Source organism: Apodemus sylvaticus, chromosome 18 (assembly GCF_947179515.1).
Source record: "Apodemus sylvaticus chromosome 18, mApoSyl1.1, whole genome shotgun sequence".
Taxonomy (NCBI): Eukaryota; Metazoa; Chordata; class Mammalia; order Rodentia; family Muridae; genus Apodemus; species Apodemus sylvaticus.
Genome location: NC_067489.1, coordinates 31,116,475 through 31,143,939, shown reverse-complemented (window position 1 = coordinate 31,143,939; position 27,465 = coordinate 31,116,475). Strand labels below are relative to the sequence as shown.

Here is a 27,465-nt window from a genome sequence, read left to right as displayed (position 1 = left end):
GTCAGCGAAGTGAGGAAGTCAGTGCAGCTAGGCCGCCAAGGCTCACACGGGAAGTACTGTTGCTTTCACTGAGAAGGTGATGCCACCTTCACCCAAGTCTGAGTCTAAAAATGTAGCTAGGAACTCCATGCCTATGAGATTAAAGGCATCCTCCACCTAGAGATGGGGTCTCCTCACTTGAGCATCACAGGGTGGGTAGGTGGCCCCTGCTGGCACTAAATGGGAGAACACCAAGCAGCAGAGGAAGAAAGTGAGAGTTCAGCAGGGCTGTGGTGGTGCACACCTGTAATCCCAGCACTCTGGGAGGCAGAGGCAGGCGGATGTCTGAGTTCGAGGCCAGCCTGGTCTAAAGAGTGAGTTCCAGGACAGCCAGGACTATACAGAGAAACCCTGTCTCGAAAAAACCAAATCCAAAAAAACAAAAATAAAAAGGTGAGAGTTCCCTGGAGGGGTTTTAGTTGTTTATCCCTGCTAGCTAAATGCTTCCACCTCAGAATGCTGCTACCAGAGGAAGGGGAAAGGAAGTGGTCTCTGTGTGTGCAAGGCTAAAGCACTCCTACAGCTCTCTACAGGAAGTAGCTGTTGCTGTGGGAGAGACAAAGGCAGAGAGTAATAGCACAGTACACCGATGCATGGCAGTTCTGTTCCAGAAAGATCTGTGATGACAGCTTACCCTCTCCCGGTCTTTCCAAACACCACAGGTACACGGTAATCACATTTGTCCCTTAAAATTTGTAGGCATTAATGTTACAACATAACCATTTCTCTGTACAGAATGATACGCATCTCTTTTCTGTGTTTTGAGTCTGCCAGTAAGATGGGAGTTGGAGAGTATGGGCTCACGGAGCATCCCAGACAGCACTACAGAGCGTGGCTAGCAGAGTCCAGGACCAAGGCTGGCAGTGCTCAGAGGGAGGACTATGAGGAGCCTGGGCAAGCTCCTCTCAGATAAATCCAGGACCAGCCTCGGCTCTGCCATAAAGCAAAATACACAATTCTTTGTTAAAACTTCAGGGAAAGGAGGGACTTTGTCTTTTAGTGTGTGGAGATAGGAAAGAGAGGAGACATCTGGCAGGAATCTCTTCTCTACCACATACATGAATCCCCAGAATTGAACTCTGGTCACTGACAGTTAATTTTTATCCACTGAGCCACTAGCTGGGCCTCTTGCTTAATTTCCTTTGGACGGGGTCTCTCCTGGCTGGCCTGGAACCCCAGCTGATCCTCCCGCCTCAGTCTCCAGTGCTGGACTGCAACCAGCCTGCCATCTTCATCCACTGCCCACCAGCCTCATGGGGCACAGTGACAGTGCTGTATGGGATTTTTCAAAGCTGCTCTCCCAACATATTTTCTTTCTGTTTCAGGCTTGAAAACACCCTGCCCAGTTTTGATCCCTTCAAGACTTCACAACAGCCTCTATCACACATCTGTTTTCCTCAAAGAAAAAAAAATATATAATAAAATGTGTTTTACTCTTTTACACTGTATAATTTTAAGAAATGTGTTATTTGTGAATGCATGGTCTGACATTTCTGTACAGTCTGGAGACATAGAACAAAGACATCAGCAGTAAAGCCAGGATGGTTAGTATTTTTATAACAGACATTTTAAGAATGGATAATTCCTAATTTTAAGATGGATTCTTACACTAGGTTACATCACAACTTTTCGCTTGATTTTTGAATGCTTTTAATGGTGTTTATCTTATTTTTCTTCTGAAATAAGATGCATGTTTGAAGCATATCTCTAAATAGCATCAAACTCTGCACAACTGTGTTGTAAATGTGTGGACTCCCTCTGCCTGGCCCCATTACTAACTTGCTACAGTATTGGCTCTGTAATCCTGGCTCCCCCGGATCTCTCTGCAAGACAATCAATGCCCCCAAGAGCATTTGCCATTGTAGGGTATTCAGCACTGGGCAAAGACTACTTAGGTAATGTCTCTGAAAACCATGGCCACTCTGGCTGAGACTATACCAACTGTGCCCAGGGAAATAGTGACTTTCTATACTTAAGTGTTTATGATAGCACCCTCCGAGTGTGCAACCTAATCTATATCACCCACCTTCCATAAACTGTTTCCATTACCCCAGTGGAACTGTAAGGTCCACCTTACATCTAAGTGGAGGGAGCTTAGTTTGGAGGCAAACTTCTTTTGCCTCAAAAGAAGCAGGCTTACTCAATCAGCCTGCAGTGGGCATCACATCTCTCTCAAGTGACTCAGCAAAGCACTGGCCTGAGTAGCTAGCTGGTCTGGCAGCCATGTCAGATAGGCCGTCCATCACGGTCTCTGGAACACTGTGTGCTCATCTTGAGACTACCTACTATGTTGCACACTGTGAGCATGAAACCATGGCCCCCTGCAGTGAATACTGTTACCCTTGCTCCGAGACTTCCTCAAAGCCCAAAGTTAGTCTTGTGTCGTGTGCCAACACATTTCCAGGGGCTGTGATGGCACAGCTTCTCCTGCTCCTCAGAAGGAGCCGTGTATTATGTTGACCTCAGAATTTCCAGCTGCTGATACAACTAGACATAATCACAATCTTTGTATCTTTGTTAATGATCTGCTTGTGTTGTGTTGAAAAAGGTCATATTTTAATGATTATATCAGTGGTTTGGTAGGGTTATTTCATTATTTTTCATGACAAATAATGTCAAGTTTTTAAAGGTTATTAAAGATACAGAAACACCAAAGCCTGGAATAAGGTCCTTTTCACTGTAAACTACAGGACAGGGAGCAGGCAGCACTGGGGACTTAAGACATCCAGGCTGGTGTTCAGGGACTGTCCCGACCCCCGCGCCACTTGACTGTGAGACTCCTGTCCTTGCTTCATCATCAATTATGCTTTTATAAACTGTGTAAAGGTACTTTTGTATTGTCATTTTTAAAAAATAATAATAATAAAAGTTTATTCCAGTCATCACATGATTTGTCTGGCAGCTTACAACATCAACCAAACATGTACCTAGGCAAGATTCGGCCAGTGATGGGAGTCGGGATAAGCACAATGCACCCACGTGCCACCAAGGGATCCCCAGATCTTTTGCTCAGTAAAAGGTACCAACCACCCTAACCTACAAAGTTTTGAGACATGCAGACGCCATGATAGGCTTCAAACTGGCAGTTCAGGGGACCAGGCAAATCAGTTACTGGAAAAACCCCAGACCTCCCTCAGAAACTGCCCCACCACCCAGCCTGAGGCAAAGGCAATGGGTCAGCAACAGTTTCCAGCCCCCCACACCCCAGAAATGACTCTGGAATGTCCCTAGTGAGAGAGCCAACAGAGGTCACCTACCCACCCCCACCCCCACATACCCAGAATTCCCCTAATGTACTTTAAATTAGGCCTGCGAGCTCCCTGGGGTGAATCCATCTTGGTAGATAGTAGACGCCAGCACTCTGAACTTCTACAGAATAAAATAACTCTTTGCTTACTATTTGAGTCCAGGTAACATTCTTTGGCAAGTCATATACCCTTACAGTTTGAGGTCAAAATTGTCACGATGCTGCCAAGCACTGGGGCATACACCCTAAATCCCAAGAGACAGAGCCTATGAGATTGAGGCCAGCCTGGCCTACATAGTGAGTTTCAGTACAGCCAGAATAGTCACTATTCTGATATTTGGCACTCACAAAGGACTAGTGTATCTTCCACAGACACAGCCAGCTCTTGGAATTTTACCTCAGACTGTTCTATGGAGCAAACTGATTATGTGGCTTTGTCTTCAAACTAGCTGTTCCAACTAGCCTAGAGCCCCCAACTCTAGGACACCAGAGACTACCACCACACACAGGCCAATCCAGTGTCACTACCTCAAGCAATCTTAACTAGTGCATTTTCCACAGGAGGCCTGGGATGTGTAAGGACAGCCTGTATAATGTGTCCCAATCAGTGCAAGCAAGGTCCAGATACCCATGCACTGAGCAGGCACTAACACCCACTGCACTAACTTCCTCTACAAACAGCTGCTCTCACGGCTGAGCAGAAAGGAATGCAGGGTCTTTGGGAACCAGTTAACTTGGGATTAGGAAGGGGTTCATCGGTTTGTTCATTCACTCTTGCTCCCTTATCAAAAGGTCTCACTTATATAGGCTTAGAGAGAATGAAAACTGAGCCAAATCAACTCTCCCTAGGAACTCAAGACTGACGAGAAAACTAGCATCTAGAATTCTCACACGCGCACACACACACTGCAGCTGCCAATACATTACAACTTAACGAGGCTACTGAGTCTTAACTTTCCAAATGAGAACCCCTAGCTGAATCACATCTGTGCGTCAGATGAACCAGACCCGGTGTCTCCCGTCTGCCCACGTCTCATGAACAACTCTGCGCCACTCCACCATATGGCAGGATCCTTAGTCACGGGGCACGATGCGCATCCTTTAGAACTAACCAGACCCAGTGAGGAAGGTCGGAACCCCAGGAGGCTGACGGAGGACGCAAGTGCTGCCCGAGTAGGGCAGGCCAGCGCTCTGGACTCAGTCTCAGAAGTCAACACTTCTTATGTCTATGTCGACGTAACCAAAGCCGGGTGACTTCTGACAGCTCAGTCCTGATGCTAGAAGTGCAGACAGCTGTGCCCTGCTCTCCTGGCCACTGACACACGACAGCCAACTGCTCAGTGAGAATGGCTCTCTTCCTGCTCTAACAGCATATTCGATGCCCTCTTCCTCCTTAACTTTTAAACTTTTAAAACTAGGGCTATGTTCTCAATGACAAAGCAATTTACGGTATTTTGTCATGAACTAGTGACATAATCTTTGAATACTGATTCTCTGAAATACTCAAAATGCTTAAAACTTTTAATGACTGGTGTTAAACAAACTATATGCAGTTAGGAGTTTGATTGAAGTGTCCAAATTACCTACCAGAACCAATACTAACCCTCCGTCAACTGCCCTGCTCTGCCCAGATCCAAAACTTTCCAAAAAAAGCCATCATGCAAAAACTGTTCATGCTGCCCTCCTCTGTAGCCAGTGATACCCATAAGCTCTCTTTACTGGTGCACCTCTTTGGGGTGAAAGTAAGTCTTCTCACGAACTCTTTTTTTCTTTTTTCCCCCCTTTTGGTTTTTTTCCAAAACAGAGTTTCTCTGTGTAGCCCTGGCTGTCCTGGAACTCACTCTGTAAACCAGGCTGGCCTTGAACTCAGAAATCTGCCTGCTGGGATTAAAGGCGTACGCCACCACTATCCAGCTTCTCACAAACTCTTAGTATAACCTGATCAAAAGAAGTTTTGTCGGGTGGTGGTGCATCCCTTTAACCCAACCCCAGCACTTGAGAGGCAGGCAGACTTGAATTTGAGGCCAGTCTACAAAGGGAGTTTCAAAACATCCAGGGCTACAGAGAGAAACCCTGTCTTGAAAAAAACAAAAGGGGGGGGGGCTTGGTTAAGAGGACCCAGGTTCAAATCCCACCACCTATGTGGCAGCTTACAACTCTGTAACTCCAAGATCTGACACCCTCACACAGACATACATGTAGGCGAAACACCAATACATGTTAAAAAAAATAAAAAAGAACTTTAAATAATGCAACAGTGTAGCCTTTGTCTCAACTGCTCATATGCACTCCTCGCTTGCAAACTGGTGTGATGCAGATTGGAAGCTGGGTGCAGCAGCACATGCTTGTGATCCCAGCATTCACAGAGCCGAGACAGGACACAGAGATGACCTACCAAGCCAGGCCCTTTCCCAGCCTTATCCATGGTGAGAAATATGATTAGGTCAAATCCTTAGATTTTACCCAAGGTGTCTTTTGAGCAAAAACAGGCCTAAATGCACTTTTGAGATAAAGAAGCCGTTTTCTCCTAAAACTACAACACAGGATTTCACCGCAAGAACTTGCCAAATGTTCAGTGGCTTACAGTAGTAGTCAAGTGCAAAAACAAAGTGGTTTTTGATATCTCTACAACCGGCTGCTGAGGCTGTTCAGGTTGTATGTACTGACCCAGAGCCATGCACATACAGTGTTCTGGCCAGGTGACATGTCATTGGAAGCACGAGGTCACAGGAGTGTGTTAACCAACTTCCAGAGGGCTTTTGTCAATCTACTAATGAGGATATACTTCTCCCACACATATTAAGCATGCCAGATCACACTCAGCTTCCAAGTCAAAACATGTTTAAGGTGTTAATGGTCAAGGACTAGCCATTCATATTTATTTCTAGTGGAATAACCTTTGTGAAAGAAAATGTGCTTTGACTCTAGAACCAGAAGAGAGGCAATGGCAGAGTGTCAGATCCTGTTCCGTCTTTCCAAAGCATATTCTCCTCAGATTCACAAGACAGGCCAGAGCCAGGTGTTCCAAATTAATCTGAGAGGGTTTCCAAGTCCCCACGGAGCCTCCCTTTTGTGAACACCTACCATATCTTAGGACAGACCCACTGGGCAACAATGAACTGTCCTACATGCAGCTCCACAGACAGCAATGAGGTAGACAAGAGTCATCACTGGTTCCCAGACATAGCACTAGTCTCAGCTAGCAAACAACAGTCAGTGAAACCTGAGAAAAACCCCAACCTTCCCAAACATGAATCAAAGTGAAAAGACAGTACTAGAAAAAAAAAGGGGACACTAAGTTCCATCTTCTATGCCTAGGATAATTGCCATTACAGAACTGGGAAATTCATAAATCCAAAGGTAGCTGTCCCACGAGTGCCTACCTTCAGAACATGCTTCTTCCGCTCTAGTGATTCCATACAAAGGCTCTCGAGAGAAGCCCAGGACTGTATATCCACGGACTCCCCAGAAGTAGCAGGACTGAAGTTCCTACATCGGCTTTTTCACATCAACAAGTCTTGAGTGGTTCTCCATCCCCTGGGTCCACCCATCATCTGATCACGTTTACAGGCTGTGACAGGAGCAGCCAAACGGTTGGGTTTTTTTTAATACTTCATCTAAGTCCGACTACATTTCTCTTAGCTAGTCCTAAAAGCCTCTATGATTGTGATGAATTATAGATCAGAGGCCTTTTAACTCTCCCAGCCGTGCCCACTCCCAGCTGCTTCTACATGGCAGCAGATCTGACACAGACAGACAGAGGTGAGCCCAAGACTTCAACTTGAAACTTGTGGAGGAATGTCTTCAGTCACCCAGAAGACCCGCTGCTAGCATCCTTTCTTTTTTATTACAGCCACTGACCACAGCCAAGCTCTCAGGGTTCCCACAGAGATAGTCTGTTCCCTACACACCACCCAGGGATACCATCTGGTACTTCAGCAGAGACTAACAAAGGAACAACCCTGCTTGCAAGACAATGCAAGAGAATGAAACAAAATTAGAGAATCTACAAGATTGGCAACTAGTGAGATACTTCGTTTTTCTAGATTTAGTTTCTTCATTTCTGTAGAGATAAAAAAATTAGAATCAATTATCAGGCCAGTCCCTAAAACAATAAATGAGATCAGCCTGAGCTAGAAACCACCAGGCCGCAGAGCTGGTGGTAAGGCATGTACGTGAGCACCTATCTGTCCAGGAGGCCTCAAGTTGGCCTCCTTATAAAGCCAGACGAAAAAGTTAGACAGACAGACTTGCATTTTCAGACCTTGGCTATAACTTAGCTTGGAGAAAATGGTTTGCAAATGGAGGTACCTGCTGGGAGATAAGTGAGTTCTAGATTTATGGGGAAAGCTAACTTCATACCATAACTTACAAATCCTTACCAGCAAAAGTCTTCAGACACCAAGCAAGATGTGAGATTTTCTTAGATTTTTCATATTTTGGAGCTTAAAGGTTTAAAAAAAAAAAGATAAAGCAATGGAATGAAAGTATTCATTAGAGGTCCAGTGCCTTGGGTTACAGTCCCACCTTTCCCAAGGATGTCAAACCTGGCTTTTATATTCCAACATTATTTAATATGTGACATGAGACCTGTGATCAACTCAAAAGAGCGTGGCACACAACAGAGGGAAGTACAGGTAAAAAATTGCCTTCTTTGGGGCTGGAGAGATGGCTCAGCAGGTAAAAGCACCGACTGTTCTTCCAAAGGTCATGAGTTCAAATCCCAGCACCCACATGGTGGCTCACAACCATCCGTAAAGAGATCTGATGTCTAAAGACAGCTACAGTGTGCTTGCATATAATAAATAAATCTTTTTTAAAAAAATTGCCTTCTTCAAAGTACAGTGAAAACCCTAAAAAATTCACCATCTTGGTAATGGCTCTCAGTGAACTGGATCGACTGACTGTTAGCAGATGACAGAGGGTGGCCCCCCACCAGAAACAGCTAGGACAGCTCTCAGGTGGGAGCTGTGGCATGGTGAGGTCGATGCTCAGGTTGGCATCGTGGAAGAGTTTCCCCACCCATGTTCAAGGTGGCAGTAAATCATGAATCCAACTTACTAAATGCTGACTTAGCCTTTTAAAAGAAAGCATGAACAATCATATTTAGTGTAATTTTATTGCTTAGCTTATTAACCAGAGACATACATACCCTGTGTTCCAAAGACGAAATCCTCAAGCGTGCCAACAGTACTGACTCCCATCTTTGTCACATCCCAAACACCCATCCAGACAAGACAGGGACTGCAGCTGTTCCCTGCCATTTTCAAGAAGTAAGAGAAAAACGGAATTTTCTAACTTCTTAAAAGAGCTTCCTACAAATGATTTTATTATAAATATTTTTTCTTGGAATAAACAAAAACTGCATTCAGCACTATCTTCCAACTTGTTCTAAAAGAATAAACATGGAATCTAGAACCATTTAGAAATCAAGATAAACAGCAGACACCTGAGTGCCGTGCTAAGTGTCTTTCTAATAAAATAAAACAAACCCAGAAAGTTAAACAGGAACAGCCATTCCCACTAGCCTGCAGGATGAAAATAACGAGTTTGGTAATCCGCTCCTGTTCTGTAAACTGAACTGCTCCTCTCCTCAGTCCTGAGGAGCAGACGGGAAGGCAGAAAGTCTTCAGATCCCAAGCATCAAGAAAGATCTTGACTGAGTGTAGCTTTGTTTAAGGATGAAAATGTCCCCTATTTGCTAGGGGTAATGTCCGAGTAATCCTTCAGCACTCCCGCCAAGTGTTCATTGTGAGTCTTAAACCGTCGCTTTTTCTGTGAAGCAGGCTTTTTCCTTCTCTGAATAGAGGCCTGCAGGACAGGGTAAAGACAGTTAAGCACAAGTGAGCCCAGCGGGCAGATGGTTAAGATTACTCAACAAGCCCAAGACCAGCAGCACAGGCACGGGGCTGAGTCTTCCCTCATTCTTGCTCGGAGGCCCAGCCTCAAACACCCTATTCACAGCACAGACCCAGCCTCCAGCTAGACCTGGAGCCTTCTGATACCACCGGGCTTTATAAACCTCCACTTGATAAGAACAGGCAGGCCCAAAAGCATACCACAACTCTGCTGGACATTAGGTCAATAAATGAGAGGTGGTGAATTTCTGTGCTGTCCCCATCGGAGGGCACCACTCCCTCTTCGCTGTAGAGCAGGGTGAGGAACAGCTAACTATTCAGAGAAGAAGGGACTAAACTACTTTTCTAAAGAATACATACCACTTTCTTTGGTCCAGATTCCTGCATGGAAGAAATACCCTGTCTCTTCAGATACTCTTCAATTTTCTCCTCATCCATAGAATCCACAGTGACACTCCTCCACAGTTTCTGGAATTCTGTACCAACAAGACAGTAGTTATTTTACCATAAATTTGTATAAACCACAGCATCTTGGTGATCAAAATTCACCTTGAATATTATCTGTCTGGGCCTAAATTAGCACATCTGAGATTTCACTAAGAAAACAAAGAACTATCTTAAACCCCAGCACTCAGGAGGCAAAGCAGGCAGACCTCCACAAGTTCAAGGCCAGCCCTGCCTAACAGCAAGTTCCAGGCAAACAATGAGGATACACAGTGAGACTCTGTCTCAAAAAAGAAAGAAGGAAAAAGACAGAGGTACAGACACAAGAGAGAGAAAACAGCAAAAGTATGTCAAGTGCTGGAGGCAGCACTGGAAGGCCGTGACCTCGAAGGCAGCAAGGCAGGGCCCCCAGTGTGCTCTACTGTCATGCTTTAGTTAGAGGAGGATGGTGTAACTGAAGCTTCTCCCGCCGTCAAAGGGGAGAGAGGCAGTTAGCACTTTCATTCCTACAGTGACAAGGAGGAGGAAAGAGGCTACGTTGAGAACACTCCCTATTATGAACAAAGCAAAAGGCAGGGGTCTAGCCTACATACCTCATTCTCATACTGGACGTGTACAAAACAAAAATCCCTTATGCTTTAAATTCTGCTCCTGAAGACAGCTTTACTGACCAGGCTCACGAAGAGCCTTGAAACCTTTCCCACACACACCCCGCCTGTGACAGCGGTCTTCCAGCGTGCACTCTAGGACCAGGCTGCTTGTTCACCACAGCCACAGAGGCTGCAGCCTGACTATCCCCGCCAACCCCTACACCAATATACATCTCCCCTCCTTGCCAGTCCACTAGCTGTCCTGTAGGTTGTCACACTCCATTTGAAAGCTACTTGATGGCTCAGTGGTTAAGGCTGTTCTTTAAGAGGACCCATGATTTGATTCTCAGCACCCACCCTCATGGTGTCTCACAACCATCTCTAACTCAAGTTCTAGGGCCTCAACTGCCCTGCTCAGCAGTTAAAAGCACCAACACAAATGCAGGCCAAATACCCATGCAAAAAAATTAAAATTAAATTTTTTTCCCAAACTCTTTCAATCTAAAACAAACAAATAGTGACTGCCGCTATGTGCATGTGAATACATGCAAGCAACGAATGCATTACTTCAAAAGCCAAAGTTCATAGAGCCAGTCTGGCTACTGTTTGGGGTGTTCCCACACCTTCACCACGTGACACCCTACACCACCCAGAATCCCAGGAAGAAAGCCTCTGAGTAAGCCTCTTTGCTTTATAGCTCACCCAGTCTGTGACACTTCTCAACAAAAGACTAGGATAGCAATCTTAAGCTAAAAGGAGCAGAGTTGGAGGGAAGAGACAACAGCACCACAAACCACATTACAAAGCTACAGTAATCAAAGCAGCATAAAAATAAAAGTGTCAACCTACAAAACTAAATACAGAGTACAGAGAGGATTATATTAACATCAGTTAAATATCTCAGCTGATTTTTAATAAAGATGTAAAAGCAGAAAATGAAACAAAGTCTCTTTAATTATGTCTTGGAGAGTAAGCGTAGCTGGAGATGGCTCAGCCATGGGTTAAAAGCACGGACTGCTCTTCCAGAGGACCCTGGTTAGCTTTCTCAGCAACCACATGGGGGCTCGCTCACACCATCTCTTAATCCCAGTTTCAGGATTAGGCCCTTTTCCAGCCTCTGTGGGTCCCAGGCACATAAATGCATACAGATAAACACACGGGCAAAACACCCACACACAAAAGATAAAGTGTGCCAGAAAAATAAATGAATCTACAAGCAGAAAAGGCAGGTTCTCTACCTCAAACTCCAAGCAGCAGTCAACTCAATGTAGATTGAAGACAGACACACACAGAGTTTTTAAGAGCTTTGCTCTTAAAACAATTATTTGTTCCTCTGTAATGACTCTTTCTCTTCTCTCACTGTTTTCATCTTCAGTGGTTAGCAGTCTGAATAAACCATGTCTGATGTTTTCCTCTTTCGTTTGTTTGGAGAGGAATGACTTATCTCATGTTCTCAAGATTTAGATCCATCCTGGTTTGATGTCATTAATTCTGGAAAATTCTTGTGCCTTGCATATACCAGGCAAGGATTCTACCATTGAGCTGCTCAAATATTTAAGATGAAATTAAGATCACAACGCAAATTAAGATGAACATTAGATCACAAGGCAAATTTCAGTAGTGCTTAGGAGGTCAAATTTAATTGCCTTTTAACATATTTGAGGATGCAAATTACTCAATAATGGTGCAAAGTGTAATAAACTTTAAGTTTATAAAACATGTCTAAGAAACTACAAATTGAAACACAAGGAAATTTTGATTAATTTGTTGTTTTTTGTTTTTGTTGTTTTCCCAGAGTATCTCTCTGTAGCCTGACTGTCCTGGAACTTTGTGGGTAAGAGTGATCTCAAACTCAGAGATCCCAACTGTCTCAGCCTCTCAAGTGCTAGGACCAAAAGTGTGTACCACCATACCCAGTTTAATCTTTATTTTCTTTAATATTGTCAAGTCACTTTAAAATATGAATTAAGATAGATACACTATATATAATACTGGGACTAGACTGAGCTCAGGAGGGGACCAAAGTGGAAACAGTGAAACTCTTATCTCAGATAAGTGGGTGGCGAGGTAGACAGTCACAGACACAGTCTTCACTGTTGGCTTGACTAGAGGGGGACACTTACAAGACACACCTCCAGTTCTACCCGTAAAGGCATTTCTGAAGCAAAGGTGTTCTGGTTTGCTGTCTATTACTGTGATAAAACACTGACTGAATCCAGCTCAGGGAGGAAGAGCTCACAGTCACAGTCCGACTTTGTGGGAAGCCAAAGCAGGAATTCTGTGAGTTCCAGGACAGAGCGGGCTATGTACACAGATACTGTCTCAAACAAACAAACAAACAAAAGGGCCATCTGCATGCATGACACCAAGCATCACTCATAATAGCATATGGCTAGACAGACAGACACACACACACACAAAACTTTCAGCCTGCATAAAAATTGTGATAAAGTACATGCATGGAACTCATTACCAAACCATCAAACTATAATGCTCTGGGGATGTCATGTTGTGGTAGAAAACCTGCCCAGCATGCAAAAGGCCCTAGGTCCATCCACAGCACCGCAAAAATAAAACTAAATAATCACTCAAAAGAGCAACAGAGTGCAAAGTAAAGACTCAACAAGGATAGCCACTAGAAGGATCCTCACTCCAACTCTGAGGACAAAGAGGAAACAGTTTAAGCATCTAAAAAAAGTTACCAGCAATAAGAGAGTCCCATATAGGGATGCTCAACAGAAATACCAAGATCCACTAAAACACAGTTGCAGATGCAGCCTGGACTACTAAAATTGATCTATTTCTTTCCTATTTGACTAGTCAAATCCAAAACTCCAAAGCCTCGAGTCAAGATAACAAGTGGCAGAAAGGTGGACTAAAACAACTTGTATCTATACTACATTTTCATTACTACTACTAGCAGCTAGCAATTCCTATGTACTAATTAGGTGCCAGGTTCCCTTTTATTTAATCATCATAAACTCACGAGGTAAACATTCCCAGTTTACAGAGAGAGAGCATCTTGTCCAAGCTACAGATTTAATTCCTTGGGCTGTTTTTTGCATTCTCTTGACCACCAACATTTATATTATATCTAAATTAATAAGAGCCTGGTTTAAGGAAATAAATGTATGCTTCTGAAATTAAATGTATGCTTTGGTCTAAATGTTCTGTTTACTTTTCTAATTAAGAAAATTCCTACAAAACAAACTGTAGGACACGTGCTTTTATTATAGACAAAATTAAGGGTGATCTTTCACTTGCTTGAAACTTGTCCATTCAAGAGCATTTCCGCTCTGTAGTGGAGACTGACACCTAGTGGGCTAAAACAAACATCACCATTGATGCCACCATATCAAAGACAAATATCCCAATGTGCCAAGGCTGAGGGTGGAAGGCTACAGGGCTAGGATTTGAACTCAGAGCCTCATGTGTGCTAGGCAAACACTCTACTACAATACCTCAGCTTCAAGATTTGTAGATTTTTCAATTGGTCTTACATGGAAATGCATATTTACATCATAAACAAAACCTTTTTCAAATTAATTTTACATTAGTGATTTATACTGATCTCTAATAAAAAAATCATAATTACCCTCATGGCTCTTGTCCATGACTCTTCTCTGTATAATTATAAAATTATCTCATGCAACATGTTGTACCATACTGATGTTTGACTTACAGTGACTGGGTTACATCCTGATAAACTCATTGGTAAGTTGACCTCCTTATGTTGTCTAATTGCTCTAGTTAGAACTTCAAGTACTATAATGAATAAATGTGGAGAGAGAGGGTAGCCTTGTCTAGTCCCTGATTTTAGTGCGATTGCTTCAAGTTTCTCCCCATTTAGTTTGATGTTGGCTACCGGTTTGCTGTATATTGCTTTTATTATGTTTAGGTACGGACCTTGAATTCCTATTCTTTCCAAGACCTTTAACATGAAAGGATGCTGAATTTTGTCAAATGCTTTTCGGCATCTAATGAAATAATCATGTGTTTTTTTTTTTCTTTGAGTTTGTTTATGTAGTGGATTACATTGACGGATTTCTGTATATTGAACCATCCCTGCATCCCTGGGATGAAGCCTACTTGATCATGGTGAATGATCGTTTTGATGTGTTCTTGGATTCAGTTGGCAAGAATTTTATTGAGTATTTTTGCATTGATATTCTTCTGTAAATCCGTTGCCATTGAAGATGCAATTTGTAAACAGATTATTTTGAAAAAAACAAAACAAAACCACAATTTACTGTGACTGACACACAAAACAGAAAAAAAAATACAAAGCTAAAGACGACACTAAGAATACTGTCAGAGTAAAAGGCGACCAATCCAATACTATCTTAGGGAGCACTTTCAAGTATTCAAGGAATCTAATCCTCTAACAAAAAAAGGCAAGGAGAACAGGAATGTGCCTAGATTTGCATACTGCTCTTGCAGAGGACCTGGGTTCAGTTCAAATGAGACAGAGACAGAGACCAAATATCTGACACCAAATTAAGAAATCAAGGAAAATATTTCATAATATATTGAATAAATAAGCAACAACAAAGATCTTAAAGAAGCAACTATTTTCTCAGTCTACCTCTCCAGTATCTTCCTGACTTATATGACTACTTTGCCAATACACCTTATCCAACATACAAGATACCTGCAAGCACTTTACAATCTATTCATCACGAACACACAGTTGAGACTTAACAACTATACATCATTAGAGAATACTTGTGCAGAGCTCAAACTAGAATAAGCTACTAAAAACATTTGTTCCTTAGTATGTGAAATTTTACCACATGTATATAATCATATACATTATTTTTATAATCTGGTGAGATGAGGGAATAAAAACTCCCATTTGTCTCTGTCAGCCAAACAATAAGATTTTAGACCAACAAAGGACATATAAAATGACAAACTAAACTAGATACAATATTAAATAAGTGCAAAAAAAAAGACACATAAAACAGAAAATGGCTAAGAAAGTAGCAATATTCTTAGAAAAATCACATTAGAGACAGGAAATATTAATAGCTTAGCAGGAAGATTGTAAGAATACAATTTTAAGAATGGCTGAGGGCTAGAGAGATAGATAGCTTAGAGGTTAAGAGCACTGGCTGCTCTTCAGAGGTCTTGAGTTCAACTCCTAGTACCCACAATGTGGCTCACAACCATCTCTAATGAGATTTGGTGCCCTCTTCTGGCCTGTGGTCATACATGCTGGCAGAATGCAGTATACATAATACATAAATCTAAAAAAAAAAAAAAAGGGGGGGAGTGGGGGTAGGGAATACATGGTCCTACTACTGTGAAACAAATAATATTCCTGAAATGGCTCCAGAAACTGCTCTCGAGAAGTTTTCAGTGGGCTAGTGGGCTATCCCAACTTCTTTTCTATCAATAACTCACCTCAACTCAAACATCTTCCAGAGCAGACATGCTGCAGAACTAGCTTCACACGAAAAACTGTGACTGAGAATATGTGGATACGTCAAAGGTACCAAGGCAAAGGTTGAATAAACTAAGTGTCATATTCATGCAGGGCAAAGAAAAGAGATACTGAGACAGAGAGATGATAAGAATATGCGAGAGGCCCGGAGACAGCCAGTGGTAGTGCCTGCCCAGCAAATTTGAAGCACTGGATTCAACTACACACACACACACACACACACACACACACCTCATAAATTCTGAAGATCAAATCAAAATAGCATAGCATACAACTATACAATTGCTATAAAGGAAAAACATGAATTTCTTTCCTACAAAATTTGGTAACTGAAAAATTCCCAAGAGAATCAGTCACCAACCAATATATTTTCACATCATACATCAAGTCTTTATCAACTTATAAAGACAATAAGGAAATCCATGGGAGGTGAGAAAGTTAAGGCAAGGAAGACATGAGGGAACATGCTCACACAATATAAACACTATGAAATGCCCTCCCACACAGTCCCATGTACAATCAAACTGTCTTACTGGGTAGCCCTGGATGACTGAGTAGGTATATAGACCAGGCTGGCTTTAAATTCACTGAGATTGACCAGCCTCTGCCTCCTGAGTGCTGGGCCACCATGCCCAGAGCCAGTATAATAAAACTTTTTAAAAATAAAAAATAAGAAAAAAGCTGCAGGTTTCAAAGCTAAATTCTACTTTATACAAATGAGATATCAGGATAAGAAAACAGGAACTAGGGCTAGAGAGTTGTCTCAGTGGTTAAGAGCACTGGCTCCTCTTCCAGAGGACCTGGGTTTGATTCCAATGTTCTCACAATGATCTGTATCTCTAGTTTCAAAGGCTCTAATACACTTTTTTGGCCTCTGTGGGCATCAGGCAAAAAAAATACATGCCAGCAAAAACATTCATTAAATAAAATTAAATCACAAACTGCCACATTGTAATTTCATCTACAAATTACTAAATACCTTTCCAAGTAGAATTTCAAACGCATTCTAAGATGTGACATAATACACAAGTGTCTTTTAGCTACAGACTAAGAGATGGTGATGCTAAAAATCACTATCCCAATATTAAATTACAACTATAAGCATTCAAGCTTTATCACCTCAAAACTGTGCTATACTTGCAACTTTAAGATCTGTACAAAATGGCTCACCTTCATCCACAGAGAACTGACAGCTTTTATCATTGAAGAATAGTATTTTCTTCTTATCAGGACGACTTACAAACAGTATCTGGTCCCCTAAAGCCTTAAAGATAAAAAACTTTTAATTAACATCAAATTACTCATTTAAAAATAGATACTATATATATGATACACATTCTCTCTTTCACACACACACACACACACACAAAACACACATGCATACACGCACGCACATGTACACATATATCTGTATCTCTATATAGGGAGGAGAGAGGGGGGAGAAAGTCTTTTCTTTCAAACCACAGCACATCATTAGGGTCTACATGCGACATGTTGCAGCTGAATTTCCTTCTTCAGTAACTTTATCTTCCATGATACTTTCAGACTTCTTAGATATCTGTCACAAAGGTGTGTGTGTGTGTCTGTGTGTCCTTGACTGTGCTTGTACAAATGCAGAATACAGATGTCAACTTTGGGCATCATGTGTGTGACAACGTCTCTCACTGAACCTTGGCTGCCTGGTCAGCTGGAGCCCTAAGACCTTCCTGTTTTAATGCAGCCTGGAGCTGGGGATCCATGCATGACTGTTATGTCGGCACTGGGCACCTGAACTCAGGTTCCCATGCTTGGACAACAAGCACTTTACTTACTGTGCCACCTCCTCAGCCCCCCAATCTCATCTTTTAAAACAAATGTAAACCAGGTGGTGGTAGCAGCACATACTTTAATCCCAGCACTCAGGAGGCAGAAGCAGGAGGATCTTTGTGAGTTTGAGGCCAGCCTGGTCTACAGAGTGTGTTCCAAGACAGCCAGGGCTATACAGAGAAATCCTGTCTAGAAAAGCCAAAACCAAAAGAAATAAAAGTGGATAATTTGATCAACAAAATGCAATGTACACATATAACAAAAAAGGGAGAAAATCCTCCCAAATGATGGAACATTTTGAACCATAAGGATAAAAAAAAAATAAGCTAGTCACAAAAACACAAACACTGGTAACACACTGGTAATGACTACAAACACTGAAAAGAGTAGTTGTTGACGGGTGCAGAACACAAAGGTTCAGGGAATCTTGAAGCATTACAATGTGAGCCTCTCTGAATTATACATTTAAAAATGAGCAAGGCCAGGCTGGAGGGCTTCAGTAGTTAAGTTCCAAGCACTTGGCAGCTCATGAACATTTGTTACTCCAGCTGCAAGGGATCCAACACCTCTTCCGCACTCCACCAGCCCGAGGTATGCACACGACTCACATACACAACCAGTCAGCCCTAGTAACAAGTTATTATTTTCAACATCTGTACAGGTTAAAATTTGATCCTGTGAAGGTAAAATTTAGGATAGTTCTACTTTTGATAAATCTACACGTTGAATCCTGAACATCTCCCAGAAGACCCACGTTGTAAGGCATGGCCTCCAGGGTGGCACAGTAGGAGCCTGGTAAGATAAGAAGTCCTTAGAGCACGGAGGGAGTGACTATGAACGGGACTGTGAGGCCCAGGTCCCCTCTTTCCTCTCTTTTCCTTCCTGGGCATGAAGGCAGTACTTTTGTATTACTATATGTCCCTGTCATAGTGTACTGTCTCATAAAACTAAGCACGGACTGAAACCTCTAAAGTCATAAGCTAGGCCTTTTGTTTATAAATCTAATTATGTCAATTATTCCAATGTGGTGCCAGAAAGCTGAGCAACAAATTGAGTTTGTGAGGAGCAAGTCTGGTGGTGTGCATCTGTTATTCCAGCACCAGGGATGTGAATAGGACACCAGGAGATTAAGGCCAATCTCAGTCAAAATTGTCAATCTTGTCTCAAAATCAAAAGACAAACGCCGGGTGTGGTGGCACACGCCTGTAATCCCAGCACTTGGGAGGCAGAGGCAGGCTGGATTTCTGAGTTCGAGGCCAGCCTGGTCTACAGAGTGAGTTCCAGGACAGCCAGGGTTACACAGAGAAACCCTGTCTCGAAAAACAAACAAACAAACAAACAAAAGAAAAGAAAAGAAAAGAAAAGAAAAGAAAAGGAAAGGAAAGAAAAGAAAGAAAAAAAAGAAAAATAAATAAATAAATAAAAAATAAATAAAATAAAATAAAATAAAATAAAATAAAATAAAATAAAATAAAATAAAATAAAATAAAATAAAATAAAATCAAAAGATAGCCCAGTGTAGCAGCACACATACCTTTAGTCCCAGTATTTAGGAGGCAGGCATTTCTGTGAATTTAAGGACAGCCTGGTTTACAAAAAGAGTTCCATGCTGGACAGAACTATATAGTGGGACGCAGTTTCCCTCCTCCACTGCCACATCTCCCCAAAAGAAAATTTCATAACCTCAGACTTTTCCAACTGACATATAAATCAATTAACAAGATGCAAGGTAAGCTGGAGACACAGCTTAGGAATGTAGCACTTGCCAAACATGCAGTGGCACAAGCAGCCTTTACAAGTGAGTCTCAAATTTAATCCAAAATGTAATCTTCATGACCATAACTTTCACTGCAAACCCCTTAGGACATCAGAACTTGTAAGTAATGGCCTTGGTATGGTTTTAAGATTTATTTATTTATTTACTTACTTACTTATTATATGTAAATACACTGTAGCTGTCTTCAGACATACCAGAAGAGGACATCAGATCTCATTACGGATGGTTGTGAGCCACCATGTGGTTGCTGGGATTTGAACTCGGGACCTTGGGAAGAGCAGCCAGTGCTCTTAACCGCTGAGCAACCTCACCAGCCTGGCTGGTGCTATGTTTTAATGCCTCTAGTTCCTGGGGTAAGCATTATCAAACACTATTGTTGGAAAAGTTTTTTATTTCAAATAATAAGAGAAACACTAATGTCTTTGAGAAAAACTTTCTAGAAATCTTCTGAAGAATTAAATCATGATGCAACGTAAAAAAAAAAAAACAAATGCCCTCCCACCAAAAAAACCTGTTAACATTACATTCCTGCTCTGTGGCACCGGACAAAGTGTTTTTAGTTTGTGTATAATAAGTGCTTTGTCTGAATGTAAGTATGTGCACCATGTGTGGGCCTAGTGCCCTCAGAGGTCAGAAGAGGGGGGTCATATCCCTGTGAAGTGGAGTCAGACACTGCTGTGAGCCACCATGTGGGTGCTGGGAACAAACCCAACTGCTAAGCCATCTATCCCTCCAGCCCCACAAAGTTCAAATTTTAACTGGACCACTAAAACCAAGTATATACAGGACAAAGACTTTAAAAATAACTCCATTTTCTTCCCTCCCCCTTTTTCTTTCTCTTTCTTTCTTTGGTATGTTTAAACCATGAAGAGCAAACTGGAGAGATGACTCAACTAAAAGCCCTTGGTACTCTTCCAAAGGACCCAAGTTCAATTCCCAGCACCAGCATCAGGCAGCTCACACTCTCTGCAGTAGCTCCAGCTACAGGGGATCCAACACTCTCTCCTTTCCTTGACATGAGCAGACACCCACAGATACATGCCTAAAAGCAAATATATCTTAAAAGCATAAGGAGGCAGAGGAAGACATATCTCTGAGTTCCAGAACAACCAGAGCTACATAGTAAGACCCTGTCTCAGGAAAATAAAGAAAAGAAAAAAAGGACAACATTACCAATTCAAATTATAGTTATGATGTAGGAGGAAAATAAAGGTTACCTTGACAGCTTTCTGGGAATTAGGCAATCCCTCTTCTATGTCTTCTAAGAGAATTCCTCCTAGTCCTCGCTGGTCGTGGTTATCTAACAGCCTGAGTAGGGCCTTCTTATCTTTCAAGTTGTACTTAGGTTTGAAGGCATATTTCCCATCCACTACTTCAATTTTGGGATTGTTGACTAAAGCCTGTAAAAATAACACAATTTGGATATATTTATAAAAGTAAACCTCATGAGTATGCCCTTAAATTCTAACGTCACCCAACACAGTGGCATATTAAAGTATCTTGTGAACATAAACTAACAGACCTAAAATACTAGACATTTAGGATCCCAGAGCAGGTGAATCAGCATAGTTTCTTATTTAAAAAAGAATTTAAAAATTTGTACATTATTGCATACATTCTTTAGAGAGAAACTCTTTTATCACAACTGCTTTGAAGAACCTTTATTCTTTCAGAAGACCAAGAATCAGTAAAATACCTAGTAATAGACACAGTGAACTACGTATTACCCACCTCTCTTCCAAAGTATAGTGTATCTCATACTGGCAAAAAGTAACAGTAAGCCCTCCTCTCCTGGCAGCAGCTGGCACTGCAGCTGTGGCAGAACTGAAGAGGGTCGGCTAACGCGCATGGGAACTCTACCTCTAAGGTCAGTGGAACACAATTACTGAACATAACCTTCTTACAAGATCTGGTGCACAGCTACTAGCAAAAGGAAAGCGCCTCAAGAACAGAGCAACCCAGCCCGGTAAGAGAGGAACTCCTGGCTACTTGGGAGGCTGAAACAGGAGAGCAGCAGTGAAAACCACCTAGGTGACAGAGCATGCTCAGGCCAGCCTGTGCGACTTAGTAAGAACAGTCTCAAAGCAAAGGGTTAAAGGCAGGCCAGGGATACAGCTCAGTGACTAATGTATGTAAAGTCCTACCATGTCCAAGCCATAGTACAGAAAGAAAAAAAGAAGCTACTCACTTCCTTCTCTAGTGCCAATCAGGCAGAGAAAAAGAGAAAGAAAATGAAAAAGAATGGCAATGACTACAAATAATCTTTGGTCTGGCAACATGGTTCAAAGTTCACTAAAAGCACTTTCTACAGGATCCTGATGACCCTTGGTCAACCCCAAATAAAGGTAAGAAGTAGATAATAAACTCTACCAAACTGCCTTGGCTGTTCCGTGTGAACTGTGGCATACCCTTACATTCCTAATAATGATAATACAATTTTTAAAAATTTAAAACTTTAATGTCGATAACTATATGAAATTTGAATTTGCATAAATCAGCATACTTATATGTAGACTACCATTATCTGTCTATCATCAATATTTATTACCATTATCTAAAACATCTATGTTTAAACATTTTAAAGTTAAAAATCTTAGGTAGAAGCTGGTTGTGGTGACTCATACCAATAATCTCAGCAGTTAGGAAGCTGAGGCAGGAGACTACTGCCAAGTGTGAGCCAGTTTGTATTACAGAGTAAGATTTCAGCTAGAAGTAGTGGTGGAAACCTTTGACCCCAGTACTTGGGAAGTAGATGGATCTCAGTGAGTTTGAGGCCAGCCTGGTCTACATAGTGCATTCTAGGACAGCCAGAACTACATAAACAAACAAACAACAACAACAAAAAAATCACACACACATAAAAAGAATAAAACAAAAATGCAACAATTTCAGGCAGGTTCTGCTTCTAGTAACTCGTAACTAAGTGACAGAAGACATGTCCTTCAATGGCTTAGACTAAGTCAAATCACTTTAGAGTATGAAAATCAAGAACTACATCTTGCTTGATAAAATAAATTGAATTAGGCCAGGCATGGTGGCACGTGTCTATTTTTAAAAAAACATTTATATATTTTATGTAAATTAGCTCATATATATACATATTTTACATATGTGAGGATGTGGTCTTCAGACACACCAGAAGAGAGCGTAAGATCCCATTACAGATGGTTGTGAGCATCATGTGTTGCTGGCAACTGAACTCAGGATCTCTGGAAGAGCAGCAAGTGCTCTTAATCACTGAGCCATCTCTCCAGCCCAGCACATGTCTTTAATCCCCGCATTTGTGAGGCAGAGGCAGGAGGATCTCTATGAGAACCTGCCTCAAATAAATAAATGAATAAATTAATACATCTGGTTGTTTAGGGGGTATTCCTTTTTTTTTTTTTAATGTAGCTCAGACTGGCTTTGAACTATGGAACTAATGATGCCCGTGAACTTGGGATCCTTCTGCTTTTATATCCCAAGTGCTGGGATTACAGACATGCACCACTATATCCCAGCTCACATTTGGTCCTCAGACTCACCATTAATCTTGAAAAGTAGTATTCTTCAGCATCAATAAACTTTAAAAAAGTAAATACCCAAATAGACAAGATGCCATTCACTTGAAAACTGGCATGGTTGGCAATGGTTTAAGGCTTTCTTCAAATGGTTGTATTTATTTAAACATAGCAATCATACTATTTCTCTAAATAACTAGAAATAATAATTAATCAAACCATAGAATGCTAATAATGCAATAAAATGGTTTACTGTCCCTCACATCTTAGGCTTTACACTTTCTAAAGCATATACTCAATTATAACTTATGAACATGTAAGATTATGAGTTTCACAATTCAAAATACTATTTATAAAAATGAAAACAAACTGGTGCACAGACTTCACAACTCTACTGTAGTCTTAGAAGGCTTTCTAAAACATAAAATTATATGGAAACCAACAGTCAAACAAATTACAGAAATGTGTATATGTTTAAATTCAACCAAGTTGAATTCTACATCAATTCTTTTAAGAAAACATAAAAAATATTAACAATTATAGGATTTATTTAAAAAAAATATTCTGAGCCAGGCACAATGATTCATGAAGCTAAATCACAGAGTGCACTGAGTCTGAAGTCAACTAATGTTTACAACAGTTTTAAGACTATTCTTAGAGCTGGAGAGATGGCTCAGCTGATAAGAGCACTGACTGCTCTTCCAGAGGTCCTGAGTTCAATTCCAGGCAACCACATGGTGGCTCACAACCATCTGTAATAGCATCCGATGCCCTCTTCTGGTGTGTCTGAAGACAGTTAGTGTACTCATATACATAAAATAAATAAACCTTTGTGGGGACTGGAGAGATGGCTCAGCAATTAAGAGGACTGACTGCTCTTCCCAAGGTCCTAAGTTCAAATCCCAGCAACCAAAACCATCCACAATGAGATCTGACTCCCTCTTCTGGGGTGTCTGAAGACAGCTACAGTGTACTCACATTAAATAAATAAATAAATAAATAAATAAATAGGCAAACAAACAAACAAGCAAGCAAGCAAGCGGGGCAGTGGTGGCACACACCTTTAATCCCAACACTTGAGAGGCAGAGGCAGGCGGATTTCTGAGTTTGAGGCCAGCCTGATCTACAGAGTGAGTTCCAGAACAGCCAGAGCTAGACAGAGAAATCCTGTCTCAGAAAAATAGACAAACAAACAAACAAAAACAGGAAGACTATTCTCACCTCCGTCATTAGCCATTGTTTCTGCTTGAGTCCAATATCTAAGTGCTGTGTTTCATCCAAAATTTCTTCCAAAGTTAAAGGATGTGTATCTCCTCGCTGATGTCGTGTCTATTAGGAAAGTTTTCAAATGCATTAATAAGTCAGTCATATTTAAACTAGTCTTTTCAGGAATATACAACATGTAATATCTGAGGCAGTATGAATACTAGGATCAAGAACATGAAATCATACAAAACCAGAATGATAAAAATCAAATGATAAACTGAGAAGGAAAAAAAAATCATTAACTTTAAGCTAGGTGTAGGGGTACACACCTGTCAGTAACCTCAGCATGTGGGGTGCTCAGGCAGGAGAATCAAGTTCAAGACCAGCTTTGGCTACATGATGAGTTCAAGTCTAGCCTAATCTACATAATAAGTTCAAAACTAATAGAGGCTACGTAACAAGATGAAGATGTGTGGAGGTGGAAGAGGACGACGGCAACAACAGACTTCTATTTATTGCCAATCAATTAAAAACGCTGCAGGAAAACACAGTAAACAGAAGAAGAAATTCAAATGCCCCAAACATGAACAGACGTGAACTTCCACCAAGATGCTTCTCACTCATCAGAGAGAAAACTGAAAATGTCTGGCGCGTCCCCTGGTGAGGACACAGGAAGTTTCTCACTATTACAGTATAAAGGGTTGCAGCCCCTAAGGGAAACAAAATGCACTCTAAAGGCCTGGCCACCGCTAAGGACTAACTGAAGTACAGCACAATGAATGCCATATACGAATGTTCTCCTCTTCTAAGCAGGGCAGGTCTCTGTGAGGCCTTCTCACTGTTAGACCACAGTCATATACGCATGCTTCAGAGAGGTTGCCTCTGGTGCCCTCCACTGTGGGAGAAAGGTCAGGCTGCGCACACGCAATGAGATCACCAACGGCCACTTCCAGAAGCAGATCCACAACCCGATGAGATACAGACTGAAACCTGCAAACCTGTCTATTCCGGGGATTGACATATATAGTTTTTTAAAAGTTGAGGTTATTAAAAGAGCAGGGACAGGGACACAGGTAAGCAGAAAAACTGCTGACTTATGAACGGCAAAGCTGGGGACCCGGAGGGGGAGATACTAGTGACTCTAAGATGAATCACACAGTCACTGAGCTGTGCCCCCGGAGGTTAAGGGAAATGTCTCCAAAAGCAAGTGGCTGCTCCTGCAACACATCCACGGTCTAAAGGTGGACACAATACCATGGGGATCGGGACAGCAGCATTAGGACTGAGAAGGACTTCTGTGTCTGAACCTTTTTATATTATTCTCTATTTTATATTTATTCTTTATTTTATATTTAGAGATCTGTTTTATGTTACTCAAAATAAAAACAACTATATAACTATTTAGGCTCAATCCTCTATTACCTCAGGCAGGTAAGGGAACCATGCTGGGCTTTAGTCTAGCCCTGGAAAACTCTAATTCTCAACTTTCCAAAACTAGAATGTTTAAAAAGCACAAAATCTAACATCACAAACATGAACCATTTACTGAGCATTTGCTGATCATTCAACTCTTTAGTATTAATTACTACATGCTTAAAATGTAGAGATGAGACACAATGAAATGTAAATTATACTTATATATTTCATACTCCTAATATGGAGCAAAGTCATACATGTATATGTAAGATTTAGGTAAAAAATATTGCTTTAAAAGGCCAATTTCAGCTGGGCCTGCTGGCTTAAATTGCTATAAGCGTACAACAATCCTAGGTATTTGGGAGGCTGAGGCAGGAGAATTAAGTTCAACACCAGTCTGGACAACTAAATTGACACCTTGTCTCAAAAAAAAGTTAGACTGGGGCTGGAGAGATGTCTCAGTGGTTAAGAAGAGCACTGACTGTTCTTCCAGAGGACTGAGTTCAATTTCCAACACCCACATGGTGGCTCACAACCATTTATAATGGAATCTGATGCCCGCTTCTGGTGTGTCTGAGGACAGCTACAGTCTTTTTTAAAACAAAAAAGTCAGAGTGAGTGCTAGAGATACAAGTGAGTGTGCGAAGTACTTTCTTGTTCAATCCCCAATCGCCCATACGCATCATAAATATAGTCAGAAAGCAAAGAAAAAGCTGGATATGGGCAGTCCTTACAATGATCACTAGTTTGGGAGAGAAACTGAATACAAGGTAGCAATGGGCCTGGCGGTGGTGGCGCATGCCTGTAATCCCAGCACTTGGGAGGCAGAGGCAGGCGGATTTTTGAGTTCGAGGCCAGCCTGGTCTACAGAGTGAGTTCCAGGACAGTCAGGGCTACACAAAGAAACCCTGTCTCGAAAAAAACAAATCCAAAAAAAAACCAAAAAACAAAAAACAGGAGCAATGATTTTCCTGGATGTACCTAGAATCTCACAGACAAGGCATCCGTCCCTCACATGGCAATCTGGAGGAGAGCAAGTACTTCTAAGACTTAGAAGATAAAAAAAAATGGTTTTAGCTACTTTTTAAAATTATTCTAAAAATGGACCATGTTTTGCTATTTTCCTAATAATAATCTAACCCTCTTGTTTTAAGTTTCTGTTTTAAATTGCCAGATTATCATATAATAACCCCATACCTAATGCTCTTAGGGTTTTGATTTCAAAGTTCTTACATCTGTCTTTTCTGTGTGCTTTTTAGTTTGGTGTGTGTGTGAGAGTGTGTGTGTGTGTGTGTGTGTGTGTGTGTGTTCACATGCTTCTTGCTGTAAAACTACTGTAATGATTTGAATAGTTAGGCCCCCATAGACTCATGTTTTGAACGCTTGGCCCACGGAGATGGCACTAGCAGGAGGTGTGGCCGCGGGAGGCAGTATGTCTGTCACTTGGAGAGAAGTGGGAGATCCCTTAGGCTTAAACTCCGCCCATTAAGGAACACAATCTGATGTTGCCTTCTGGATCAAGATGGGATCAAGATGTAGAACTCTGGGGCTGGAGAGATGGCTCAGTGGTTAAGAGCACTGACTGTTCTTCAGAAGGTCCTGAGTTCCAATCCCAGCCAACCACGTGGTGGCTCACAACCATCTGTAATGAGATCTAATGCCCTCTTCTGGTGTGTCTGAAGACAGCTACAGCATACTTACATATAATAATAAATAAACCATTAGGCCTGGGGCAAGCAGGGATCCTGAATTCAAATTCTCAGCAACCACATGGTGGTTCTCAACCAACAGGACAGCTACAGTGTACTCATATACATAAAGTAAGTAAATAAATCTTTAAAAAAAAAAAAAAAACAAATGTAGACCTCTCCGTCCCTCCAGCACCATATCTGCCTGGATGCTGCCATGCTTCCCACCATGATGATAGTGGACTGAACTTCTAACACCGTAAGGCAGCCAGCCCCATTAAATGTTGGCCTTTGTAAGAGTTACCTTGGTCCTGGTGTCTCTTCACAGCAATGAGCTACAATCACTCTATCTATCTCAGTTCCCCTATAATGCTCCTTGAACTTTGCATGGTTTTTGGTGAGCAACTAAAGAGGTCTATTACAAGCACTTCTGTTGTTAGTATTTACC

The 27,465-nt window shown here is 41.6% G+C and overlaps 2 protein-coding genes across 6 annotated transcripts in view; one reads left to right on the top strand and one right to left on the bottom strand.

Annotated features, from left to right (window-relative positions):
- The window catches only part of Rbpms (RNA binding protein, mRNA processing factor), a 151,005-nt gene extending 148,081 nt beyond the window's left edge, over nt 1-2,924 (top strand). For 3 of the 4 annotated variants that reach the window (XR_007974250.1, XR_007974249.1, XM_052162850.1), the window contains one exon: nt 1,365-1,490. Coding sequence is in view for 1 of the 4 variants with exons in the window: in XM_052162848.1 (XP_052018808.1) it covers nt 1,365-1,573 (209 nt within the window). In the remaining 3 variants the exon portion in view is untranslated. Of the gene's footprint in view, nt 1-1,364 lie in introns of all 4 variants that reach the window. The other variant, XM_052162848.1, reaches the window with a different exon arrangement.
- Nucleotides 2,925-8,386: 5,462 nt separating this feature from the next.
- Nucleotides 8,387-27,465, bottom strand: part of Gtf2e2 (general transcription factor IIE subunit 2) — a 42,280-nt gene continuing 23,201 nt past the window's right edge. For both annotated transcript variants that reach the window (XM_052162479.1, XM_052162478.1), the window contains exons 4-8: nt 23,929-24,036; nt 20,425-20,607; nt 16,795-16,888; nt 9,505-9,620; nt 8,387-9,097 (exon numbers count right to left, since the gene is read on the bottom strand). In XM_052162479.1, the coding sequence (XP_052018439.1) occupies nt 8,981-9,097; nt 9,505-9,620; nt 16,795-16,888; nt 20,425-20,607; nt 23,929-24,036 (618 nt within the window). In that variant the 3' untranslated portion in view covers nt 8,387-8,980. The remainder of the gene's footprint in view (nt 9,098-9,504; nt 9,621-16,794; nt 16,889-20,424; nt 20,608-23,928; nt 24,037-27,465) is intronic.